This window comes from Lytechinus variegatus, chromosome 5 (genome assembly GCF_018143015.1).
Source record: "Lytechinus variegatus isolate NC3 chromosome 5, Lvar_3.0, whole genome shotgun sequence".
Lineage (NCBI taxonomy): Eukaryota > Metazoa > Echinodermata > Echinoidea > Temnopleuroida > Toxopneustidae > Lytechinus > Lytechinus variegatus.
Genome location: NC_054744.1, coordinates 21,796,434 through 21,824,392, shown reverse-complemented (window position 1 = coordinate 21,824,392; position 27,959 = coordinate 21,796,434). Strand labels below are relative to the sequence as shown.

Below are 27,959 nucleotides of genomic sequence, written 5' to 3'. Positions count from 1 at the left end.
TTTGCTTTGTGAATTTTACTTTATTTATTGAATTATAAATATCTTCAGCCTGGAGTATCACTTTTAAAGCAAACAAAAAATACCAGAAAATCCTCATAGAGAACGATAGGCCTATATAGAGAGAGAATAGATGGAGGTGTACTGGACAGGTGGTAGTTAATCTGCAGGCACAGACCTTGCATGAAACTTAAAGGTCAAGTCCACCTCAGAAAAATGTTGATTTGAATCAATAGAGAAAAATCAGACAAGCACAATGCTGAAAATTTCATCAAAATCGGATGTAAAATAAGAAAGTTATGACATTTCAAAGTTTCGCTTATTTTTAACAAAATAGTTATATGAACGAGCCAGTTACATCCAAATGAGAGAGTTGATGATGTCACTCACTCACTATTTCTTTTGTTTTTTATTGTTTGAATTATACAATATTTCAATTTTTACGAATTTGACAATTAGAACCTCCTTGCCTGAAGCACAAAATGTTAAAATAATGGAATTCCACGTGTTCAGGGAGGAATGAAACTTCATTTCACATGACAACGACGAGAAAATAAAAATATTTCATATTTCATGTAATAAAATACAAAAGAAATAGTGAGTGAGTGATGTCATCAATTCCTCATTTGCATCCCGACCGAGATGTGCATATAACTGTTTTGTGAAATGAAGCGAAACTTTAAAATGCCATAACTTTCTTATTTTACATCCGATTTTGATGAAATTTTCAGTGTTATGCTTGTTGAATTTTTCTCTTTTTATTCAAATCAAGTTTTTGTTGGGATGGACTTGTCCCTTAACAGTGTGTCCATTTAAAGACTAGCCCTGAGACTAGCACGTGCTCAGGGATTTCAATTCACTACACAAGTACACAAGGCATATGAGTAGGCTGCACGTTTATACCTCTATCCCCAATTAATTCGAGTGAAGGGTTTGCACAGCAGACTAGGTGGTGGTGGTGGTAGGTCATTGTGGTAGGTACCCCCACCTGCCCCGGGACCTGCCCCCACCACCGCACCGTACCCTGGTACGGTGGGACTAGAGGAGGGGGAGGGGCCGTGAAGTGAAGGCGTGATGATCAGCGATGCATGCATATCCATGCGCCGCGCCGATCGCACATTTCTGTACGTACCGTACGTACAGTATATAGTACAGCTGGCGCAGAAACCCGTCACCTTTCCACGTCGTCGATGTGTTCGTGAACTCGTAGGAATTTCGTTTTCTTTTCCAAAAGGTGTTTGAACAAGCCGATTCAGTGTCGCGTCAAGGAGACTGATGAACATTGTCCTTAATCCTCCAACTAACATTGGGAAGAGAATGGGCGAAGAAGTGGGGTAAGAAACGCGAAAACTCGGCAAATGCCGGTATGCGTGAGGCTGAAAAGTGAAATGGCTGAACTTTTTAAAAAGGGCAAGAAACACAACGAGTGGGACTGCATTGTGTAGCTGTTCAGATGTTTGTGAATTGTGTGCAGTCATGGGGGGGGGGGGGGGCTCATTCTATGAACAAGGTTATGATATAACGTTGGTGGCATTATCGTGCTTTCTGACTCCGGAGACAAAAAAGATCTAGGGTCCAAAATTTCTTACAACGCCTATACTATAGTCTCGACAAAGGGTCTGAAGTTCCATCCGCGCTCGAGTTGGCTCACGATCATAGAGTCATCAAAATATGTGCGTCCGCACGATCGAGGCTATACTTTCTTATCCTCTCTCTCTCAAATATCTCATTTTCTTCTTCGCTTTTCGAGTGTTGGCTTGGACTAAAATAAAGAAAAACATATTGGAAAGTTGTTTGTTTGATTCTGCTCTTTTTTTCAGAACGTTGTTTTCACTGACGGGATAATACTGACTAAAAGTAAAATTCGTGTTTAGGAATATACCTCACACTTTGTCAAATCATTTCTGACTTTCAACAAACTAAATGAATATCAATAATCCCTGCAGCTCGATACACAGCTTTCACAAAATAATTACTTCACCAAAAATGATATTTACATGATATGTATATTACAAGTGTGCAGGAATGCCTAATTCAATAGACATGTAAATTTCACGGCTTGAAGTGCTTGTGCCACATGCATGCTTGTTAATTTCTCATGCACACCTGTTGATTGACAGAAAGCAGAATTTACAGTTGTCTACTAAAAGTTGATAAAATCAAAATCGTCCTAAATTTATTTAGTCAGCAAAAATCACATTGATGATCTTCCCAATTCATAGTTCTGTCTTATTTTGTCAGCCAAGTCAGGCCTCATGACTGACTGACTTAATTGACTGACTGAATAAAATGATCGGCCTATTTATTTAGTCAGTGCCACAAATTTTATTAACCTACTAACAATCTATCTTAAATGTAGGAAAGGGAAAAAAAATCGAATTATAAAATAACCCTATCATATGCAATCTTACATTTTATTTAGTCAGCGATAATTAAGCCAAGTTTACATTTTTACTCCGCTATTCATAGAAATTTCACTGTCATTTAATTAACCCATCGTTTTTTTCTTCTTCACTCTTCAACTTTTTATAAGTCACAGTATATCAACTGTCTATATATTTATCGTTCTATTTGGCTCCACTTTTCCAACTAAATACGCACGGTAATTAACCTGTATATATTCCATCAACCCCTCTTTTCCCTTCTCTTCAAAACCACTCTGCCACTTTTAGACAGTGAGCTATCCACTAAATAAATCAATTCAAACTGTCTATATCTTTATCCTCCTTTTTGACTCCACTTTTTTAACGATACGCACGCCCTGTATATATTCCATCAACCCCTCTTTTCCCTTCTCTTCAAAACCACTCTGCCACTTTTAGACAGTAGGCTATCCACTAAATAAATCAATTCAAACTGTCTATATCTTTATCCTCCTTTTTGACTCCACTTTTTTAACGATACGCACGGTAATTAACCTGTTTATTCCGTCAACCCCTTCTCTTCAAAACCACTCTGCCACTTTTAGACAGTGGGCTATCCACTAAATAAATCAATTCAAACTGTCTATATCTTTATCCTCCTTTTTGACTCCACTTTTTTTAACGATACGCACGGTAATTAACCTGTATATATTCCACCAACCCCTCTTTTCCCTTCTCTTCAAAACCACTCTGCCACTTTTAGACAGTAGGCTATCCACTAAATAAATCAATTCAAACTGTCTATATCTTTATCCTCCTTTTTGACTCCACTTTTTTAATGATACGCACGGTAATTAACCTGTATATATTCCATCAACCCCTCTTTTCCCTTCTCTTCAAAACCACTCTGCCACTTTTAGACAGTAGGCTATCCACTAAATAAATCAATTCAAACTGTCTATATCTTTATCCTCCTTTTTGACTCCACTTTTTTAATGATACGCACGGTAATTAACCTGTATATATTCCATCAACCCCTCTTTTCCCTTCTCTTCAAAACCACTCTGCCACTTTTAGACAGTAGGCTATCAACTAAATAAATCAATTCAAACTGTCTATATCTTTATCCTCCTTTTTGACTCCACTTTTTTAATGATACGCACGGTAATTAACCTGTATATATTCCATCAACCCCTCTTTTCCCTTCTCTTCAAAACCACTCTGCCACTTTTAGACAGTAGGCTATCCACTAAATAAATCAATTCAAACTGTCTATATCTTTATCCTCCTTTTTGACTCCACTTTTTTAACGATACGCACGGTAATTAACCTGTTTATTCCGTCAACCCCTTCTCTTCAAAACCACTCTGCCACTTTTAGACAGTAGGCTATCCACTAAATAAATCAATTCAAACTGTCTATATCTTTATCCTCCTTTTTGACTCCACTTTTTTAATGATACGCACGGTAATTAACCTGTATATATTCCATCAACCCCTCTTTTCCCTTCTCTTCAAAACCACTCTGCCACTTTTAGACAGTAGGCTATCCACTAAATAAATCAATTCAAACTGTCTATATCTTTATCCTCCTTTTTGACTCCACTTTTTTAATGATACGCACGGTAATTAACCTGTATATATTCCATCAACCCCTCTTTTCCCTTCTCTTCAAAACCACTCTGCCACTTTTAGACAGTTGGCTATCCATCCACTACAATTTCAACAAGCTTATTATTTATCTTCCTTTTTGACTCCAGCGCGTGTTATCGCGTGGCCAAAACCCATAGACGGAGCCAAAAAGAACGATAAAACTAAGATTCTAGGTTTTATCCTCCTTTTTGGCTCCGTCAATGGGTTTTGGCAACACAATAACACGCGCTGGAGTCAAAAAGGAAGATAAAGTAATAGTACGCTGAAAATTATTGTGTGTGACTGTGTATGATATCATATCATCTGGGATGATCCATTATGATTTGGGGGTGTGATGATGCGAGAGTTATCATGCAATGTCGTGTCAACGGAGAAATTGTCCCACATGCGAGAGTCTTGTCCGCGGAGAGCGAGCCGAGTGAGCTTGCATTGAACGAAATAAATCTATTGAAAGTCAACGAGGCGTAGTCGTGCTTAGTGAAATTCAGGTACTGTATACTTTATGGCTCCAGAGTCAGTATTCACGATATGGCCACCTTGTTCTCTCTTACGCCTCCCTAGCCAGGCGGCTTCTTGAGAGGAAAAATCGGCCAAATCGTGGTTTTGGGAACCACTCTTAGATTTGTGTACGTGCACTTGTGTACAAAGTGAATGGAGGTGGAAATAGGGAACCGTGCGTGTGACTGAATAAAGCGCTGCTGTATGAAGTGAACGGTGGTTCCCTATATCACGATAATGCTGAAAAATCATTTACTAACATAGGCTTACTTACTCTCAATGAAGCCAGGTCTTCCTTCTCATTCACCTACACCGTACACGGAGGACGCCAAAACCTGAAACTGTCACCCCTGTCTGAGATTTCTACTTTCCTTCTAAAAGATCTAGCCCTAAATAATTTAAAGGGGATAAAACTTCATTCCGACATTTCTACGCTCTCGTTATTTTTGAACAAGAATTCATCAAAAAATGAGAAAAATATTGTTTGTGAAAAGAAGGAAGAGACTTGCCCGATGTTTACGCTGCCATCTTGTTTCCTATGATTGTTCTTCGCCAGCGTTACAAATGCGTGCTTACTTGCACATACTTGATTATAATGGATGAAGGTCTATCGCCATTTAGGGTTGCAATTGCAAATTTAGTTATTGTAGTTACGCCGTTTAGGGTGCATTTCTGAGGTTGTCGGACATGGGTGGGTAGCAGTCCATGTGGAGAGTGACCCCACCCGGGTCAATCGTGACACAGTCACAGAGACCTGACATTGAGGCACAAACTGGACCCTCAAAAAAGGAAAAGTTCTGTCTCGTTTGTTTTTCTATCAAAATTGAAACAAAAATGGCCGATCGTTACCGAGAATGAACGCAACATAAAGGTCTAACTCTAACTTTTCCTTTTTTTTGAGGGTCCAGTTTGTGGTGTCACGTGTGAACAACATTATTACTTTTTGTTTATTTCACTTATAGGACAAGTCCCCCCCAAACAAATAATTTATTTGAATATGAAGAGAAAAATCCAACAAGCACAACACTGAAAATTTCATCAAAATTGGATGTAAAATAAGAAAGTTATGACATTTTAAAGTTTCGCTTAATTCCACAAAACAGTTATATGCACATCCTGGTCTGTATGCAAATGAGGAGACTGATGATGTCATCGTGTAAGTTTTTTTCCACAACATATGTATTATTTTGGTTCTTTGCAATGGATACAAATACTTATTTTTATATGTATGGTATACAATTTGTTTTTGTTTGATGGAAGTGAAATAAATAAAATTGAATTGAATTGAATTGAATCCACTCACTATTTCTTTGTATTTCAATATATGAAATAAAAAATATTCTAATCTTCTCACTTGAAGTTCGCCAGTTCCAGGTATTCTCTGATCGGGAAATTTACCCCGATCAGAAAATACCAGGTATTTTGGTAATGTGAAAGCAAACTACGCGTAATCTCCCCGAAAGAAAATACCCGCTAAATAGTAGGTACTTGGCGAAATTACGAGAACTTTCGCGGGGATTTTTCCAAGGTCGCAGGTATTTTGGCGATGTGAAAGCAAATTACGGGAACTTTTAGCCCAGCGTGTCGTTGGTCGTCGTTGGGCGCGGGAGCTGTGGGTGGCTGCTGGGCTAGTGATTTTGAATCTCGCGCCTTGCCTGCTTATCAGACCATACTGCGCATGCTCGTAACTTCAGGAACTTATCCCGAAGGGTATGTTTCAGGGCGGTGTGAATGCAGGAATAATTAACGGGTATTTTTCAGCCTAAGAAAGTTCTCGTAATTTAACGGGGATTCTTGTGATCGAGGCGGTTTGAAACTGCCTAATGTCGAGTAGAATGATGATTAATTCCTCCCTGAACATGTGGAATGAGCATTTTTTTAATACTATATGCTTATTGCATATTGGCCATGCACCTCGAGGCTCTACTGTATATTGACGGTAGATTCTAGATCATGTCGTCTTATTCATCTATAAATCTATATGAGGGCATGTAATACAGATGGTCAATCGCAGGGTCAAATATATGTAGGTATTTTTTCCAAAGCTCTTTTTCCAGATTAGCCAAACACGATTAGGGTATGTTTTTCCCCCCAAGCTTTTTACCCGGGGTCATATTCTGGCGGCAACTTGTTAGGGGCCAAAATGTGTAAATAAAGCCTGCGAAAAACTGGTTAGGGGGTGTTTGGAAATAATTTGGCCACGCGTGTGTACAGCAATATATTTGACTGGCCCCCCTGGGACATTTTGTCATGACATCATGGGCACTATTTACTTTTCACTTTTCAAAGTCAAATTTTTTCTCCAGTTTTGATGTTTTGAGTGGGGTTGATGAACTTGATCAAATATTTGAATTTTGTTGAATGAATGATACATAACTGATTCGTAAGCACTAAGCAGCTAAACCAACTTGAGTTTTGCTTTGTCAGTGTATGTGTTTTATATGAGCAGATATGAATACCAATCATGATTATACAAAAACTCTGAATTCATTTATCTGAATTCCATCATATGATTTAACCAAATTATCTTTTTATACCTTCTTTTAGAAAAATATTTGTTGGTGGCGTGAACCGGGAAACTACTATAGGTAAGTGAATCCAAGAACAGTTAGCGTATCTGGTACTTTGTGTTGGGATGGGCCTGAGAGGGGAAGGGGGGGGGGTTATTTTGCAATTTATTTCATGCATCTAAACAAAATCACACTTAGATTCCAAGTTTCAACACAACAGTGATGGTTGTAATCATCTTTTTGTCTCGGCTGAATGAAGTTCGGAAGAGACCTAGTTATCACTTTTTGTGTTGGTCTGTTCGAAAATGCAAAAGATTTTGTTAAACTTGCTCTCATTTTAATTTTTGCATCAATTATGTTTCATACAAGTACATATGATCCTTAGGTAATAGCACATGTGACCTCATGAGAATGATGGAGTCAAGGTCATCTGGGGGTCAAAAGGTCACGACGTGAGGTCATCTGAACATGTTACTCCTTTTTTCAATTTTTTGTTGAACTTGCTCTTATTATCTTTATCTTCACCAGTTATGTTCACACTTGGTGCAAATTTGATCCTTGGATAATACCACATGTGTGCTGTTGAGGATGATGGGGTCAAAGGTCATCTCAGGGTCAAAGAATCTTATTACATCTTTCATTGACCATGAAATCAGGCGAGACTTGTGGTTACGAACCACCTAGTAGTAATTACCAATGAGATTATAGCATTTAATTTATTGTACGAGACCCTGGTAAATGTTGCCACCTAATGACTATGAAAATAAATTCCAGGTGACGTCAGAAATCTAATATAACGATCATGACCCTTGCAGCTACATTGTATGATCGTGTGATGGCAAACTGACACTGATTTGAAGCTAGATGTAAACAAACAAAAAAATTTGTATGTTTCTGGAAGTCAGTAATCTGGCTGTTTGAGTTGCCATCCTCGGATAGCCAATGTTCTTAATTTCTTTTTCATACAATCCAGGGAGGATTTCATGAAACTGTTTGTCATTGGATTGGACTGTTTGTTTCATAGGGTGCTCAAATCCTTTCATTAATTGTAATTGCTCCATTGTCTCTACAACAAATTTTCTATTCAGCCATTTAAAATGAATGTTAATTGGGACTTGCCCTTACTGTTCATAATCTTTATATATTTATTCTTTTTTTTACCATGACATTCATAAGATAAAGATAAGTGGTGACAGCATATAGATATTGCTTTGTTTCCCTTATTGTTTATAAAAATTATTCAACAGAAAGAAATACATTTCAAATTATAAGCTACCGGTACACAGAAATTGAATCATAAAAAATATTTTATATTTATCAGAAGAAAATGTCTTATTTTTCAAAATCTTTAGATGCATTCCGGGCATATTTTGAGTCATTTGGAAAGATCAACGATATCGTTTTGATGATGGATAAGGACAACAACAATGGCATGAATAAGGGCTATGGCTTTGTGAAATATGATGATCCACGCTGTGCAGATGATGTCATTTTAAAGAAAGGCCAGCATAAACTTGATGGCAAAGAGGTCAGTTCCATGTCCAACTAGTTTACTTTTACTCTAGTCTAATCCATAAATGTTTTGGACCTTTGGGCCCATATTAATCCTTATGGCCCGTATTCTGAAGGCAGGTTTAACTTAATAGACCTCAGTCTAACCCTGTACTAAAATTATGGGGAGCCATGATTAAAAATTTCTTGTTATTTTGAATATTTCTTATGTTGACTATTTAGTTTCCTTTTGCTTTCATAGTGAAGAAAAATACTTCAGGTATCATTCAGAGACAATCATGGACAAAATTAGTGTCAAATGAGTTAATAAATTGGATGTGTACTGTTAGGGTTTTTTGCCCCAATTGGCTCTCTGTAGTTAAACCACAACTTTAAACCAGGGTTTGATTTAAACCCAACTTCTGAATACCGGCCTAAAAGTTTAGGAATCACCTAAAATTTTATGATATGGACTTTTGTGCAATTAGGATAATTAGATTTCTTCAGGTTTTATGAATATGGGCTCAGGCGTTCTTTCAGTAGGCCAATGCATTTTCTAGTGAACTAATGAAACTTCTTGAAATCCCCTTGTTGCTGTGTCAGGGAAAGAGTTTAGAGAGCTTTTAGGTAACTGAAGTAATAGCTGCTTTAAAATATTACAATTCAAAATGTTTCTAAAATTAGCAAGAGTGTGATACTGTAAGAAATATGTTTGCAATTTTCAACCTGGTGCCCTTTGCAGAAAGCAACACTAGAAATCAAAGCAACTTGATTCTCACCTAATAAAAAAAAACTGTAATTAGGACTTCACTTGACATTTGAGTTGCATTTAAAGGGCCCCAGAAAAAGCCAATCATGCAATAGTTATGCCCTCTAAGTAAAATTTCTCCAAAATCAAACAGAATATTGTGGTCATAAGAGGGTCGACTGGAGCTGATTCACCTGTAGATAGATTTCCTAAAAATTTTGGTGACACAACATTTGCTCAGACTGCGACAATTGTTGCGGGTTTGATCTTATCTAAGATGTAGGTCAGGGATACAATTAGGTTTTATGTTAGGTTTAGGGTAGGTTTTAGTGCTAAACCCGGGGTTGAAGTTGGTCATTTGATTAGTGTGTGGAATTTTCACAATTTTTATGTCGTGGTAAACATTACCCTTACGGGTTTCCTCTCTGTTGCAGCTGGACACAAAACCTTGCAATGCCCGAGGATCTAGACCAAGAGGTGGCATACCTGACGATAACAGAACCAAGAAAATCTTTGTTGGGGGTATCTCACAGCAGGCAGGCAAGCAGGATCTTTATGATGTCTTCAAACCCTTTGGAATGGTGAGAAACAGGATTGTGATTTTTTTTTTTTTTGGGGGGGGGTGTGGGGTAATAATAGACCAGTTTGTATTTATCTCATGGGCAGTTTTGGTCAAACAACCTTTTCTGTCATTACTCAGGGCTCGACACTAGCGACGGTCCCAGACCGGTAAAAATCGCTGTTGGGCCAGTAGATTTTCAGAAATTGGAAGATTTACTGGTCCGACATGACCAGTAAAAAATATCATTGTTGGGCTAGTAATTTTTCCAAAAATAGCAAGATTTAAGGGTCCGACATGACCAGTAATAAAAACCATTGTTGGGCCAATAACTTTTCCAGAAATGGTCAAATTCACAGCAAACCATTGCCCCCCCGTTAAATTCTGCAATTCACACACAGAATACACACAGAATGAATCGCACGTGTTACTAGAGTACTATACAGCATGCATACAGTGTACATGTAGTCAGCCACACAATCCACATGGTGAATTCTCCACTGGCCGCACGAACGAAGCCTGGCTAAACTCTGGCAGAAATCTCTCACAGAACTGTCAAAATTCACGGTTCCGTACTCATGAAAGGCTCTTATAATGTCCATATTTCCTAAAAATTGGAGTAACTCTGTCATCTGTAAGCAGTAAAAGGGTAAATTTTCACTTCTGTTTGGTTCAAACAGATCGGGTCTCGGGTGGTATCGTCTGAATACATATTAGCCCCACATATGCATTTATGTGTGTTGATACACTTGGTTTCTGACTTTCTTTCGTAGCTATTTTAATTGAGCCAAAAAAGAAACATAAATTATTTATGATAATAGTTTTAGCTTTCTTCCTCTGTTTTCTTCCTGTTTTCTTTCCTTTCTTTTCAATCTTTGATTTTTTTTCTCTATTTCTTTCCTTCCTTCCTTCTTTCCTTCTTTCCTTCCTTCTTTCCTTCCTTTTTTCCTTCCTTTCCTTCCTTTTTTCCTTCCTTCTTTCCTTCCTTCTTTCCTTCCTTCCTTCTTTCCTTCCTTCTTTCCTTCCTTCTTTCCTTCCTTCTTTCCTTCCTTCTTTCATTCCTTCTTTCCTTCCATCCTTTCTTTCCTTCTTTCCTTCCTTCTTTCCTTCCTTCTTTCCTCCCTTCTTTCCTCCCTTCCTTCCTCCTTCCTTCCTTCCATCCTTTCTTTCTTTCTTACTTTCCTTCCTTCTTTCCTTCCTTCTTTCCTTCCTTCCTTCTTTCCTTCCTTCTTTCCTTCCTTCTTTCCTTCCTTCCTTCCTTCTTTCCTTCCTTCTTTCCTTCCTTCTTTCCTTCCTTCCTTCTTTCCTTCCTTCCTCCTTTCCTTCCTTCTTTCCTTCCTTCCTCCCTCCTTCCTTCCTTCCTTCCTTCCTTCCTCCCTCCCTCCTTCCTTCCATCCTTTCTTTCTTTCTTACTTTCCTTCCTTCCTTCTTTCCTTACTTCTTTCCTTCCTTCTTTCCTTCCTTCCTTCCTTCCTTCTTTCCTTCCTTCCTTTCTGACTTTCCTTCCTTCTTTCCTTCCTTCTTTCTTTCCTTCCTTCCTTCCTTCTTTCCTTCCTTCTTTCCTTCCATCCTTTCTTACTTTCCTTCCTTCCTTCTTTCCTTCCTTCTTTCCTCCCTTCTTTCCTCCCTTCCTTCCTCCCTCCTTCCTTCCATCCTTTCTTTCTTACTTTCCTTCCTTCCATCCTTTCTTTCTTACTTTCCTTCCTTCCTTCTTTCCTTACTTCTTTCCTTCCTTCTTTCCTTCCATCCTTTCTTTCTTTCTGACTTTCCTTCCTTCCTTCTTTCCTTCTTTCTTTCTTTCTTACTCTCTTCGTTTCTGTCTTGCTTTCTTTTTGTCCTTCATTCCTTTGTTTTACGGGAGGGGGGGGTCACGAAAGGCTAGAAAAATAAACTTGCGCCTTTTTTTAAATGTTTTCTTTACTTTTTGGGACCAGTAGATTTTAGGTTCGGACCAGTAAAAATTTGAAAAACTGGGTATCTACTGGTCCGACATGAATAGGTTGGACCAGTAGAAAAAATGGGTTAGTGTGGACTGTGGAGCCCTGCATTACTAGTATTATATGATAGGCAAGTTTCAAAGCAAGATATTACAGTGTATGTAAGCATGCCTTACATAGCTGGATGCAGAAATTCCATAGAGCAGGTGACTAGAATAACGTACTGTAGCGGCCGCCACTCTCGCTTATTTCTTCCATTCCGACCTTTACGTCAGGAAGGTGATCAGTCTGTGATGGATAAAATGAGCTTTTGTCTATTTCCATTTTTGTCTCACCTGCAAATATAGCAGAGTGAGACTATAGGCGCCGCTTTTCCGATGGCGGCGCGGCGGCGTCAACACCAAATTTTAACAGAAAGTTAAGTTTTTGAAATGACAGCATAACTTAGAGAGTACTTGGACCTAATTCATGAAACTTGGACATGAGGGTAATAAAGTGTTACTGAATACCCTGCCTGATTTTCAGGTCACATGACCAAGGTCAAAGGTCATTTGAGGTCAATGAACTTAGACTATGATGGGACAATCAACATCAAAATCTTAACCCAAGGTTAAGTTTTTGAAAAGTAATCAAAACTTAGAAAATATATGGACCTAGTTCATGAAACTTGGACATAAGGTTAATCAAGTATTACTGAACATCCTGCTTGAGTTTCATGTCACATGACCAAGGTCAAAGGTCATTTAGGGTCAATGAACTTTGGCCAAATTGGGGGTATCTGTTGAATTACCATCATAACTTTGAAAGTTTATGGATCTGATTCATGGAACTTGGACATAAGAGAAATCAAGTATCACTGAACATCCTGTGCAAGTTTCAGGTCACATGAATAAGGTCAAAGGTCATTTATGGTCTATGAAATTTGGCCAAATTGAGGGTATTTGTTGAATTACCATTAGGCCTATAACTTTAAAAGTTTATTGGTCTAGTTCATAAAACTTGGACATAAAAGAAATCAAGTATCATCGAACATCCTGTATGCATTTCAGGTCACATGGTCACTTATGGTTAATGAAATTTGGTCATGTTGGGGTACTTGTTGAATTACCATAGCTTTTAAAGTTTATGTATCTAGTTCATAAAACATGGACATACAAGTAATAAAATATCACTGAACATCCTGCACGAGTTTCAAGTCACATGACCAAAGTCAAATATTTAAGGTCAATGAACTTCGGCAATGTTTGGGGTAATCATTGAATTGCCTTCATAACTTTGAAATGTGAAGATAGGGGTAATCAAATATCACGGATCATCTTGCACAAGTCTTAGGTCAAATAATTACGGTCAAATGTCATTTAGGGTCAGTGAACATATATAGTATTATTCTATTATATGAATTGTGAGGGTCTTTTTAATAATCATTTCATAATTTTCAAAGTCAGCACTGCTGCTATATTGAATCATGTAATGCAGGCGAGACTGCCAGGGGTGCTCAACTTGTTAAAGATAAGTTTTGCAATCCTCCGTCCCTATTTATGGACTTGCAGTGTTGGATTGTTGTGTGTCAATGATGTGTATATAGTATTTACATACTCTTGAATAGCTATGACTGTTTTTATTTCCTTTTCAATACTTTTTTTTACTTCCAGGTAGAAGATGTGCACATTATGACAGACAATGCCACAGGAAAGCACAGAGGTATGTTGGGAGACTTTTTTCTAAAGTTATTAATGACTATGATCCCAGAAGTAAGACTTTCTGGTAAGAATGCAATGTACATGTACTGTGTCATAACCATTTGCATGTTTTTACCCTCTCTGAAGTAGGAATTAAAATGGCTAATGAATCAATGATACCACCAGGGCGGGTGTTTCATAAAGCTGATTGTAACGTTACGAGTGACTTTATGCGTGACTGGAACATGTTCTTACATATGAAGTAAACTACATAGGGATAGATCATGCAGCACAAGAAGGTTCACCAGTCATGCACAAAGTCATTTGTAACGTACAAATAGTTTTTTGAAACAGCCCCAGAGATGGTTTAGAGGTTGTTCCTTCATATTACATTTCTTTCAATCTTAATTTAGTAATAATTTACTGTTTTTATTTCATTACTGCTCTCCTACTACTATATTATGGAATATTATCTACTATATTAAAATGGTAATTTGGTGTAGAAAGAGGAATATCAAAGTTTGGATATTCTTTTTTTTCTGTTTACTAGGCACTGAATGTGTATTGTGAAAATTATCGTACCATCAAACCATTCCGTCAGGGCTTAGTTTTATGAAAATCCATTTGAATGAGCATGGAATAGAAAACTGTCCAAATGTAAAGTTCAAAGATATGAATAAGATTAATCTAAGATATCTGGAATATAATGTATTCTCACAGGTGTTTGCTGGATTGTAGTTTGAATATGAGATCTTCTTAAAACTATACAGTCAACCTTGAATCAACCAATGGCTTTTATGAAAATTAGTCTTAGAGTTAAGTTATTGCAACAGAGAAAAAGGACTTGGGATTTACATTCTTAAAAACTGGGGAGTTTTCATCAAGATTTAAGTATAATTTCAAGTTGCTCTGTATTGCTCCGGAGAATATTTCTACAGTGCAGTCATCAATTAAGAAATTCAAGGTTATGGGTACCACACTGGTATTTAAGCATGAATTTTATAAAGTCACAATTTAATGAGAAACAGCTCTATGAGTACTTAGATTAGATATTTTAACAAGTGTTGATTTTTACAAGATTGACTGTATTGAGCTATCATTATTCTTATTTTGTCATTAAAGTAGATTTTTATTCTAATTATCTTAACTGTAATGTATTCTTTCCTAAGTTTTCTGTTTTCATGTAGGTATTGGGAGAGTAAGCAGTAAGACTTTATACTTTTTTCTACAGTGCATCGCAAAAATCATTTTCCAAAGAAGACAACACCATTAAGATTTGTAGTGGCAGATAATTTGAAATTAAGATGGCATTAAGGTGACCATGATGTGATTGTACTGCCAAAAAATTTCAATCTTGGCTGGTATGTGTGCAGTAAATTTCATTTAGAATGGAATACATTTAGGGATATGAATATGCCTTGTATTAATTAAAGAAGAAAGTTCAGATAACTTCAGAATGATATCAAAGAAAAAACCCTTGATTGCATGCACTGTAGAAATGATAGAGCCTTCGTACTTGTACCAGTAAGCGTAATGTTTACATTATTATGGAATGGCATGTATCTACCTATCTACGTACCTACCTACCTACCATGTATTCTAGGCTTCGGCTTTGTGACGTTGGATAGTGAAGAAGCCGTAGAGAAATTGGTCCAAATACGCCATCTGGAGCTGAAGGGAAAATCGGTAGAGTTTTAAGCTATTATCTTAACTATTTCTTTTGCAATGTGTATGAGACGAGAGAGAATAACGTAAAGTAGAGGCATACAGAAATTGGGTTTTAAGTTTTGAGTGGTGAAGACTGGTTTGTGGGGCAGTGTAGAGGTTATCTTTTTTTCCCTTGAGGGATAATACAACCAGGCATAGTGATTGATCAATCGTTAAGCTTTCATTTTTCTAAAGACTAAGAAATTCTTATGCCAAATCACAGAAGAGATTAGAAAATGTGTTCTTTTCTTAGATGCCATTATTTTTTAATCTTTTATTTTCAATTATTCAAACTGTTGAGAGAGAGAGTGATATGCATGTGCGAGTTCGAATTTATTCTGGCACCGGGCAGCTAATGTTATTGATAAGTTAAAGTACTTGGAGCAAAGTAAGCTGTAATTTTAAGCAGTACTTATTGAATAAGCAAATAACTTATCACTGTAAGTGTAAGTTGCATCACAGTACTCATTTTAAGTTGAAGTGTGTATTTATCACAGAAATAACAATCTGAATTTGCTTAATGCATGTGAAAAAGAGTGTAACTTTAACTTCAGTATGTGTACTAGGGCTATTGTCACTTTTTTATGGACAAGTATGTACTCCAACTTCAAAGAATTTGAAGTGTATATGTGTGCTTTATACAATTATGTTAGTTATGACAATGTGTAACTAAAATCTTATAGTTTCCAGACATAAATTAAGTACCATATTGGACAAAGTAATTGTACTCTCGGCATGCTCCAAGTAGTTTAATTTATTTTTAAAAGAATTTGCATTCCATTTCATATTAAAATGAAGACAAGGTGGATGTTGTAAACTCGAATATGAAATGTACATTGCTCAAAAAGTACATAGATGCATATCATCACGAGTTTCAGAATAACAAGCTTAGATAGTAAAAGCTCATGATCACAAAACCGTTCAACTTAAAAAAAAGGCTTATTTAATTAGGGTATTGTACATGTAGTTGAACATCCACCTTGTCCTAAAAACACAGCTTTCCTTTCAACTTATTTTCAAATCATTGTCCATGCCTTGTATGCCTCTAGCAACTTTTAACTAACCCTTTTAAAGTGTTAAGATTATCAAGAATTCTTATGTGTTAGCTATGTCATTTATTGCATTTATTGTATGTTTATTGAGTGATTGCTATATTCTGGTATTAAGTGCCAACATTTACGGTTCCGTGATATTTGCTCTGATGGAAATCTGTACATTTGAAATTTAACTTAGAATGTAACATGTAGCCCTTAATCTTAACCAGAAACCCTCTATCGCTATGCTTCATGAGATATAAAAGAAAACAGTCCTGAGCAAATGTCACTGGAGCAAATGATGGGTCACCACATTCACTATTAAAGGGGGTGGGCCTCATAAGCTATTCCATCCAATGATACATTTCTTCTTTCATTTCCTTACAATTTAAAGATTATATTGCTTAGATATATTATGGAGAGAACAAAACTTGCAAAATCCAGATCATCTGGGCCATGTTAAACGAAGATTTGTGATCAATTGCATTTTCCAATCAAGAATAGTAATCGATTGATAGTGAGTATGTGCTGCACCATGTGTGCATGCAATACTGACTGTGATTGGTCTTTTGTAATTGACTGCAAACCCTTGTGATACTGGGCTGTGCTATTCTACTCACACTTATCATAAAAATGCAAATTTCATCATTTTGATGACATATTGATATAATATTCACTTATCGTTGTCATAAAGTTCATCTATTTTGAAATTTAACTTTTTAATTTCTTGTCCTTTTAAATCAATCAAACTGATTGATTCAATTGTATCCTGTTTTTCTTTCTTTTATATAGAAGAATATGTTTTGTTTTACTTATTTTCAACTAATTTAAAATTTTGCAATTTTGCACCTTATAATTATTATCTCAGATGCAGAATAATACTTTCATGTTTGATTTGTTAGAATTTCATAATTGAGAATGTTTCTTTTTCTGTTGATAAGCAAAATAGAAATTAATTTTACTTTAATTTTTCTTTATTTAAAAATTCCTTTATTGATAAAAAGTATTTAATATGTATTTGTGCATAATTGACACCATAACATGCCACATAAGCATATTATTTAAATTGGAAATGAATTATTAAAGAAGCAAAATCCCAGGAGTAAATTTACAAATACTTTTAGATGATCTTACTAGCCTTTAAATTTTTTGTTATTTGATGGAAAAATGGAATCAAATCATTTTTCTTCAATTGACATAAAGATGCTGATTTTTCTTGTTTGAACGATCCTAGGGCAGGCTTCATATTTAAAGGCTTTGAGATGGGGCTCAATATCGTAATAGTCTCCTTTGGCTGTATGTAGATCTTATGCTGAAAAGGATAAACGCAGCTAGGTCATTTTATTCGACTTGGGCACAATATAGTTTCCCTGGGCTCTCTAGGTCATACTCATGTATGGTAAAAATGGGTTAATGGGGCTTGCTTGTTTGGGGGGAATTTCATGAAGCAAACAGTGATTTTCAATGGCAATTTCGCTCTTAGCCAATCAGATGCAAGGATCTCAGTAGCTTAGAAGAAATTAACCTGTTTCATGAAACGCTTCCATGGTAGACCATTTATTAACCAGTCTGCTCCTTCAGTGATATCTCCCTGTTAATTCAGTGTTTTCATGCATTTGCCCAACCTTTAGATGGAGATTAAAAAGGCCCAGCCGAAGATGAACAGAGGGTTCGGAGGGCCAGGTGGACCAGGAGGACCTATGGGTGGAGGAGGAGGAGGCTTCCCACAAGGAGGTGGTAGCTGGAACCAAGGGGGGCAGCCAGGCTTTGGTGGATTCGGAGGGGGCAGCCAGTGGAACATGGGTCAACCCATGGGTAGGCTGGATTTAAAAAAAAGAAAATCGTACTTTTAATAAAGATTTGGTATCATTTCTATAGTATCCCAGGCCCTAATAGTTGAGACACTGTGAAAAGTATTGGGGGGGCATTTCATGAAAAGTTTTGTCAGTAATTTTCATTGAATATTGAGCTTACAGCCAATCAGAGGCAAGGATTTGTGGTAGCTTACCGGTATAACATATGCAATGAAAGTCAACAACACTTGTCTTGAAACTTTGCCTGACTCGACTTCAGGTGTAATTATCATCTAATGTTAGGGTTTGACTTTGGATAGTCAAATGGAACAGATATATCTTATTGTGGTGGTTCTTACTATTAGCACATTTATCCATCAAAATCTTTCTTTGAATTATTACATTTTCCTCACCCTTACAACATGGCATGTCGGCCTTTCATTTACAATAAACCATAATTTTTAAATGAAAAAAGTGAACCCATTCAAGTGAAAAAATTATAATACCACACACGTCTGTAGAATACTAAGTGTAATAAAAGTTCAATATTCACAAAGATTTAGGATTCAAGAATTCATTAAAACTCACAAATTTCTTATTTCATTGTAGATTTATTTCTAGATGTTATTTACTCGCTTTGCACAGGAATAAAATGATAAAATTACTGAAAGAGAGGGTAACTGGCATTCCATAGACCCAGGGTTTGATTAATCAATATTATGGGAATACCAGTATCACCCATGTTTGTAAAACAAGAAATGGGTCTCAGTTGATATCAGTGATTGATTTCAATGACTATGAGGTTAAAACTGGGTAGCATTTCATGAAAAAAAATTCACTGACTGTTTGTTACTTCTTTTAAGCTTGTGAAATCCATAAATCTACTTGGCTTAAGGACAAATTTGTCTGACAATATTCTTTGTGACAAACTTATTTCATTGTTACTTTGCTGTAGGCCAATTTGGGCAGCAGCAGCAAGGAGGGTTTCAGCAGAGAGGTGGCCCAGGCCAGGGGTACGGCAGCCAGCAACAAGGGTACAACAATGGCTACCGGCAACAAGGTCAGGGGGGACCACAATACGGTCAACAAGGAGGAGGTTATGCGGGGCAGCAGCAGCAACAACAGCCACAGCAGCAACATAACTATGGAGGTAAGATGAGTGGGGGGTGGCTTGCTACTAGAATAGATTCAAATTGATTCAGAGTGCTGCATGTGCGTGTGGCAGCTTGATGGAGAAACGGTGGTCTAGTGGTTATGTCTCCGGACTGTAGATCACATTGTTTGGAATTCAATACCCGCCTCGGTACAAACCTCCTTTGATGCATCTTGCTGTGCTCAAATGGGTGTCTGGTGAAAAGTGCCCTTTTGGCAGCTATGCTACAGCTTGGATGATAATATTCAGCACTTAAAGAACTGTTTCTGTTGCAAATTATTATTTGTCAACAATTAAGCAGAAATGTACATGTAGCTATATATCAACAGCCCCAAATTCTTTTGAATAAGCTTGCATGCTCTGCTTGACTATACAACTTTAATTTCTTCCAATTAATTGCCAATTCCTGCATTTGAATCGAAACTAAAACATTCAGCTTAATACAAAACGTGCCAAGCTATATTGCTTCTTGTGCATCAATTTTCATTGAAATTATGAATTTCTCTTATTGAACTTTGCACAAAAAATATTCACTTATTTTATGTCAATCCGTATGGAAGCTTTGTAATATTTGTTGCCTATAACTAGGTTTGCGTAGAATGTTTGATTTTGTTCAGATTGTAAAATGTCCTATCCAACAGGGAAGCCCAGTGCAGGAGGTGATAATTATGGAACCAAAAATCCTCGCCTTGGTAACATTATCGTTAGAAGTTGTTTTAATTCAGACAGTCTTAATTCATCCTAACCATGTTGGGCTTTTTGGTTTTCTCTTAGGGGGAGGAAAGAGGGGTGGTTGAATCAACAACCCATCTCCCCCTTGAGATCTCAGCTGCTATATCTTTTTTATTTTCTGAAATAATTTATTTTAGTTTATCTGAATTTGTTATACTAATTTATACATATATCATACTTTTTTCTCTAATTCACTCACTCCTAAAATACTTATTTTGTTGGAAATATTTAGCATTCCTAACAATTGTGTGTAAAAAAAGAAGATTTTGGTTTGAAAATCAATTTCTTATGATTTTTTTTTTTAATGAATTTCTTGTGCATTTCTTTTTCGTCCTTTTGTTTTTCTTGGTTTTTCACCAAAATTCTTGCAGAACCTTTTTCAGGCATTATTATGCTAAAATCTATTTATTTCAGCTGATGAATATTAAGGTAATCATGTCTTGATAAATAAGATAAGAAAATTCCATTTACATTGACTTTGTAGACTGAAACACCTTTTTGAGCAATGTTGGGAGTGAAATGAATTTACAAGATATTGGGTAATACCAGGGCATTGCAAATTTGGTCTCAAAAGATGCACAAGTCCTGAAAGTTAATTGTCAGTGAATAGTGCGGTGGAAAAAATTGCACGGCAGAATGGTAACGGGAAATGTTAAAGGGGGATTGATTCAACCTTACCCACCATCACCCCAATCTTCCCCTGATACGTTGAGGCTGCATATTTCATTTAATTTAAATCCCAAGGATGCAACTTTCTGTTTTGTAATGTAAAGTGGAATTATCATATTTTTTTACTTGCATACTCTATTATGTTCCTTCTTTGTTGATATTGTAACCAGAGTTCAGAATTATCTGTTAATTATCTCTTCAACCACCACTTTCCTCTCCCATTCCTATGGAGTAAAGATAATACCCCTTATATGAATTCACCCCTAAATTCATAGTGAATGTGGATCGGTAATAACAATTTTGTGTTTAAATACATCAATAGTCTGTATTATTTATTGCAAATTATCGTCATGGTAACCACTAGTGATAAGGCACACAGTATTGTTGTTCGGTTGTTGTTCATATGCACACATATTTGTGCCGCGTTGCGCAAGAAATGAGTGACGTACAATCGCAGTTGAGATGGAGTGTGGATTTAGTAGTCCTCACAGTAGCACTCATTATCTTAATTATCCTGGTCCTTGACCTTTCATCCAGTTTGCATCCACAACTATATGAAAAGGGTATTAGTGTTGAAGAAGGGAAGAATGACTGGCTGATAGGACTTATACTTTGTTTTTGTCTTGTTTGAAATTCACTATAAGTTCGTGTTGCTGTCCTCTAATTTGGTTTTTGTTTTAAGTGTTGAACCAAAGTCTATTTAGGCTTTTTCTGTTTTTACCATGTAATGTTCTTGTTGATGTTTTCTTTACAATATTCTAGAGTTCTTTGTAAAAAAGAGGTTCAATGATGTAGCCAATAGAAAGTGTGTATGCAGGTCACAAGTTAATGCTTTAATTATATGTATGCAACACTAGCCTTGCAGTTTTGGGTGCAGCACTGCATTTTGGGTGCATCATTTATCTCATATCACTTGAAAACTGAGATGCCGTCTAAAATACATGCTCTTTCAAAGAAAAGGCCATGAGTCCATACTCTTTGTCTGTGTTATCTTAGAAACAAACTTTCCCATAACAAGCTCATTCTGGCAAACCATATAAAACAAATGATGCACATTTTTAGATTTGTGATGATGCAGGCATTTCAGGTATTAATAACATTATGCTAAAATCACTTGGCTCGAATGCCTTTTGCGTGTTACATATTGTAAATATTGTCACAATCGCCACAACACACTCAAACTGTGCATTATTTGTATGACACACAGTGTACATAGCATTATTTCTATGAGGACATCCAGTTCATAACTCACAGTACGTCAAAAGCATTGACTATCTGGAATAAGTTCAAATAGGAAAAGTGTTTATTTATTTAATCAGGGTGGCCTCATCAGTTAACAAACTGCTGTCCTTGAGGGCCCTGAGAAACAAACTTTCCATAACAAGTTATTTATCTGCCAAACCATTATATAAAACAAATGATGCACATTTTTTGTAATTGGAATAACTCTTTCTCTAAATGTAACAGAAGTGGAGCTTCCCTATTATGACTTTATTATATTTATGAATCATTATTCATGTAGGTGGACAGGGCTATAGTAATTATGGAGGAGGTGGATATGGACAATCTCAACAGGACCCGTATGGACAACAACAACAACAGCAACAGCAATATGGAAACCAAGGTCTGTATTTCTCCTTGGTCAGGGCCCATAACCTAAGTTTATTGTGGGGATGGATTACATTCATTAGGGTGCTACATGTTAAAGCACTTGCCAGATTGCCCGGGGCAAGTAAAAGTTAGAGTCGGGCAAGTGATTTGAAGTAAAGACCAAAACTACTTGCCCATATTGGGCAAGCAAAATTTTCACAGTAGAATGACCAAAATTGGGGTCAATATGATATGATATTGACCCTATTTTTGTTCATGGCAGGCAAGATAAAATCACTTTGGAAAAAGAAATGCAATAACAAGGTAGATCAGTTCATGTCAAAAGAGAGAAAAAGGGTCAATGGTTTAAATAACCGCAAAACTTTCCTTTGAAGAGGTAAAACTTTTTTTCAAGGATTTTCGGGCAAGTGAATAATATTTAGAGCAAGTATATTCCAACTATTTAAAGATTTACTTGCCCGACTGGGCAAGTGCTTCTAAAAAGTTATGTGGCACACTGCATTATTATTTTTTATAATTATATGTGTTTTGTTTATTATTGTTCTCAATCTCGTATACAATTTTCCGTTATTAGATGTAAACCTGACATTTCCATCTGTTTATGTTTGGGATTTGTATTTTCCATTTGTATTGTTTTATGCTTGTATTTTGTTTTGTTCTATGTTATACAGGGCCCCAAGTACAACAGTATTTGACTACTGATGGCATTACCCTGTTTGAATAATATGTGATAAATAGATAAATAAATGAATAAATGAACTATTAAATAAATGAAAGAATGAATAGATAGATAGATAGATAATGTAGATAGATAGATATGACATAAAAATATCAGACCCAAGTTTATGTGCTAAGATTTAGGTTTAATACAGGGACTTGAAAATAGATTTAGTTTCTTTGCAACTGTTATATGTCAGTCTCCTTCCCTTCCCAGCCTCTCACACCTGACCACATGGCCAATATACCATAGTATTTCAAACTCAGCTGGGCTCTACATGTACGTGTGAAGTCATAATAGTAATTTCGGGCTGGGCTATCGAAATTTAGGAAAATGTTTGCTCTTTGCTAACCTGTCAAAATATCAAATTTATTTGGACTTTTGAGGGTTTGACTGATCATGCACATTTTGCCTGCCTCATAATTGAGAGGAACTTTCACTTGAATTCCATGTTTCCTTCTTTGAATCTTTAAAAAAAAAACCTCGTCTACATCCATATGTGGGGTTTATAGTTCTGACATGTACTGGTTATAGGTCTGGGTTTAACTCTCCTAAAGAGTAAAATCATTGTTTCTTTTTTTATTTGTTTGTTTGATGATACACTAGGTTCAATGGGTAACTATCCCCAAGAAGCATCAGGGTATGGTCCTCAGCGAGTGAACTACAACCAACAACAACAAGGCTACAATCAAGGTCAGTCCAACCCACAAAAACAACAATATATTTTAATGCGTTGCCGATCACCAGTGCCCTGTAACATTAACCTTCGCCAATGATTGCAGGGCCCGTTTTACAAAGAGTTACGATTGATCCAATCAATCGTAACTCGTAATGTCCTTTGTAAACTAAGGAGAACACACTGAACTGTCAAGAAATCAATGAATTCATCGATATACATTTATATCTAGAAAAAAATTTGAGCAAACATGCATTGTATATGTTGTTTTTGCCGGCTTTCCGTAGTTGCGATTGATCGGATCAATCGCAACTCTTTGTAAGACGGGCCCCAGGACTGACTTGTACGATTGATCAGCATTCATGATCAATTTTACAAATCAACTGGACAAGCAATTGGCTAGGTTTGTGCAACAAGGCCCAATATAAGTAACTTTGATTTGGTATATGTTGCATGTACTTCCAGTACATCAAGTTTTATTTGCCAAGAAACATTTTCCCACTTGCCACTCTCGACCCAGGTGAAAATGGATACTGGCCGGGAAAAAGATTCCTTGAATGCTTTAAGCACTGTAATAGATAGCCTAGATTAGCAGAGTAATTTTTCGAGTACGGTGAGTGCCATGTTTGGTGGACGTGTGCATTAAATGAATGTCCATTATTTTTATTGCTGTTGATAGTCATTTTCAATTTTTTTAATTTGATTACTTTTCTCTTATTATATCTATTATGATTTTTATTTTGAGTAGTAGCTTTATGAGTAATATTGTTATCATTATTACTGTTTTTACCAATTTCATTATCAATCATTATTATTGTAATATTTTTATCATAGTGAATGGAATGACTTGTAGAAGTGATTATTACTTTAAATTGTAGTATTTTTTTATTGAACATACTAGCAATGACACCTATTTAAGCAGAAAATTATATTCTAATCAAGGTAGCACAGAGCTCACAGTGGACTTCTATACAATCTGTGGACTACAACTAATAATTCAATATTGTGCACATTTCCACCTTATTAGGTGCTTGAAGTGCTCCCATATTTACCCTGCTATGCTAGGCTACCAGTTCCGGTGCTAACAGCTTTTTAAAAAAATTCTTCCTGCTGGTACCTATTTACTTCACCTGGGTTGAGTGTAGCATATTGTGAATCAATTTCTTGCTGAAAGAAATTACGCCATGGCTGGGATTCAAACCCACAACTCTCAGTTTGAATTTGATTTTCGCTTTCTTCATCTCCATTTAATAACCCTTAAAATATTTTGTTGACTATTGGTGCTTTTAAAGCAGGTGTATTCATATTCATATATTTGTACATAAATTTTTATTTTCGCTTAACTTTCCCGTTTGTAAGCATGGCCGTACGCAGAAATTTTTTGCTGGGTGAGGGGGAGCACGCATAAACTTTTTCGAAGAAACTCAAAAGTGAGGCAGCAAAGCGACCGAGCTTGTCATTGGGTCGCATTTGCCCTTTTAAAGTAGAATTGAAGGATTTCTTGCATACTTTGGGTGAATTTTGTGAAAATTTTCTGTAAATATGTAAGTTTTCAAAAAAAAATTTTTTGGGGGGGGGGGGCAACTGCCCCCCTGCTGTGCACGGCCATGTTTGTAAGACATGCCATATATGTACATATTTATTTGCCAAAATGTTTTCTAACATAGACTTTTAACAAGATGTTACAACTTAAAAAAATTTGCTCTTTTGAATGTACAGTATGTATGTTTCCTTTCAGTATGCTTTTGTTTTGTTTTGTGTATGAATATTGCTAGAAACTGATGGACCTGCAAATTTAAAGGCCATGTACAGTAATATGCCCTCTTCATTGGAATTGATTTTAAAATTCCGCAAATAGCCCTCCCAAATTTTCATTTTACTAACAAATTTTAACTCTTCAAGGTATGAAAGTTTCAATATTGAAATTGAAAACCCAAACTTTGTGTATGGCTGTGATTCATTTTCATGTAATTTGTTTATTTACCCCACTTCAGAATCCCTAAACTACCCGGCCTTTTAACATTGTGAGTATCCTCCTATTTTATTACTAAATTTTGAGAGAACTAACAAATTGATCGTTTTGTACTTCAAGATACTGTACATGGACTTTAAAAGCTCAATCTCTTAACTTTTAATGTGACAGTCACCCTAATGTATACATGCCGGCTTATTTTTATTTCATTTTTTTTTTGCAATATTAAATAGGCTTCCTTTGTTGATGTTCCTGAATAATTCTTCTGACGTGTTTTCTCTCAGATCTGCATTTAGATTTGATATATTGAATAAAATATGAATGTGCGATTTCCCAACAATTTTTCTTCATGTTTACTGGAATATACCCAATTTGCTTGATAGGATGTTTATTTGTATAGTTACCCCTGATAGATAAAAGAGCTGGGTAAATTGGACCCATCTCACAATGGTTGAAGGGTCCCAGAATCTCCCCCTCTAGTCAAAAATCTTGAATGAATATGCTATTTTGAACGTGCTACTGCAATGTTATAGTGGTAAATTGCCACTCTATGTAGTATGTACACACTCTCTGTCTTCATTCCATTTAGTCTCATCCTAGATGGCCTTTTCCCATTGTGCCACTAACTATAAGTACCACAAAACCATTTTACCATGTTGTCTACTTCTCATTTGTGCAAAACACATTTTTGCCTATAAACCGACTATGTCTTATTACACCACTGAGTCAATAGGAAAGATTAATTGTTCATGATGCAAATGGCTCTTTTATAAATTCCCTTTTTCCCCTTTCATTTTGCTCTATTCAGTGCACTATTCTCCAGTACTTCAACCTGCTATGATTGTTTAAGCTCAAAATGAAAGTGTGACTTGTAGTAGCTCCTTAATTTCCCCTGCAGGACAATTCGGTAACGACATGCCAGGTCAGAACTTTGGTCCACCTCAGCAGCAGCAGCAACCACCACCACCACAGCCACCACAGCAACAGCAACCACCACAAGGGTACGGGCAACCGGTTGAAGGGGGCCCCGACATGTACGGCAACAACAACTACGGAAGAGGCAACTTGGGAGGAGGGAACCAGTTCCATCCGTACAGACGATTCCAAGGCAATCAGGTTCAGTAACGCTGGCAATGGAAACGTTCCTTTGCTTTGTCATAGGAGCGAGTGTTTCGCCCCCAAGGGAATGTTCTCATTGCTATAAAATAGTAGGTTACCTTAATGTGGGTGTCATTTCTTGTCTCAAGCCATTTCACATGTTTATTGACGTAAGGGGCTGTGCTCTCTGTATTTATTTTCATGCAATTGTTGATGCTGGCTGCTATGTATGGTATGACTATTTGTTCTTATGTAGGCAGCTGCTGTTTGTACTAAAGGTTTAACCAATCTCTTCAAACTTTCACTGAAGGAAATGTATAATTGAAATACAAGAATTAAAGAAACAGTCTTACAGAAATACCAGAAACATTTATTAACATGTTATGATTATTCCTCTTGTTGAAAAGTGGATGAATTCACGATCAATGTATATATATCGGCACTTTGTTTTATATCTACATTTCGCCAAGATGCTGGTTCTATTTTATGAACTATATAATATAGACTATTATGTAAATATATTAATTGTTAAAAATAAAAAAAGGAAAATGATATTGTTCCTTCACTGATTGCCTTTTTGTACAGGTTTTAGCAAAGAAAGCGGTCTTTTTGTGAACATTCATGCCAATAGAAAAAAATTGTCCACTGTTTGTTATGAAAATAACATTACATGGGATGCTATTTGTCAAAATAAATTAATGAATAGTCACTCTCAGATCTTTGTGAAACACCCCCACATCCTTTTGCAATGCTATTATATAAATGAATATTATTATTTAATACTTCGAGCATTGCTGTAATAGAGCACTTAAATGCTGTCGATGGATGTTTGCAATTTTTTACCTGCTTGCTAAGAAAGCATTAATGCTTATAAACAATTAACCATAGGACCGAAAGCTTAAAGTCCTTTCTGAGGGACCTAGTAATGAGGATAAATGCCTTACCAAAGGGCACTAGCGCACCAAGTGCAGACCTGCCAACCAGTACATTTTTGGCGTATTTAGTACGTTTTTGCAACCAAAATATAGCAGTACTTTTTTTCTTAAAAAACTATGTTTTTTGTAAATAAAAAAAAAATCATCTCTTCATGTCTCTAGTTCATAAAACTTACACAAATATGATTATTAGATCAATGTACATTGTAATTTCAGGTAATTTGTATTTTTTTCATTCATTTTGTTAAAACCAGGGTGAGATATACACATGTTTCAATGTTTTTTTTTTCATCTGCAAGAGCAGTGCGCATTTTAGCTTGCATGCAGCTTGAGCACCGCGATGAGTGAATGCGCCACGCATTTTATTATGAAATACACTTTTTTTTGGAAAAATACAGGTTTTTTATCACAGAATACAATTTTTCAT

At 36.3% G+C, this 27,959-nt stretch overlaps 1 protein-coding gene across 4 annotated transcripts; it reads left to right on the top strand.

Moving 5' to 3' along the window:
- Positions 1–1,148: 1,148 nt before the first annotated feature.
- Positions 1,149–27,515, top strand: LOC121415727 (heterogeneous nuclear ribonucleoproteins A2/B1-like). 4 transcript variants are annotated; one of them, XM_041609049.1, is made up of 13 exons: positions 1,149–1,331; positions 7,058–7,098; positions 8,373–8,548; positions 9,694–9,840; positions 13,408–13,456; positions 15,038–15,120; positions 17,807–17,990; positions 18,924–19,118; positions 19,763–19,813; positions 22,045–22,146; positions 23,458–23,544; positions 25,522–25,551; positions 26,398–27,515. In XM_041609049.1, exons 1-12 carry the CDS (start codon positions 1,273–1,275, stop codon positions 25,545–25,547), a joined length of 1,200 nt encoding a protein of 399 aa, XP_041464983.1. In that variant the 5' UTR covers positions 1,149–1,272; the 3' UTR covers positions 25,548–25,551; positions 26,398–27,515. The 4 variants fall into 4 exon arrangements, with proteins under 4 accessions (XP_041464983.1, XP_041464984.1, XP_041464981.1 ...); XM_041609050.1 differs by having other exon boundaries at positions 26,378–26,437; XM_041609047.1 differs by lacking the exon at positions 25,522–25,551.
- The last annotated feature ends 444 nt before the right edge of the window (positions 27,516–27,959 follow it).

Excerpts from the sequence above, each read along its gene's own strand:
- LOC121415727 (XM_041609047.1), top strand. The coding sequence starts at position 1,273 with ATGAACATTGTCCTTAATCCTCCAACTAACATTGGGAAGAGAATGGGC. Across the intron at positions 1,332-7,057 it reads AGAATGGGCGAAGAAGTGGG|AAAAATATTTGTTGGTGGCG; the intron begins GTAAGAAACGCG and ends ACCTTCTTTTAG. Across the intron at positions 23,545-26,397 it reads ACAACAAGGCTACAATCAAG|GACAATTCGGTAACGACATG; the intron begins GTCAGTCCAACC and ends TTTCCCCTGCAG.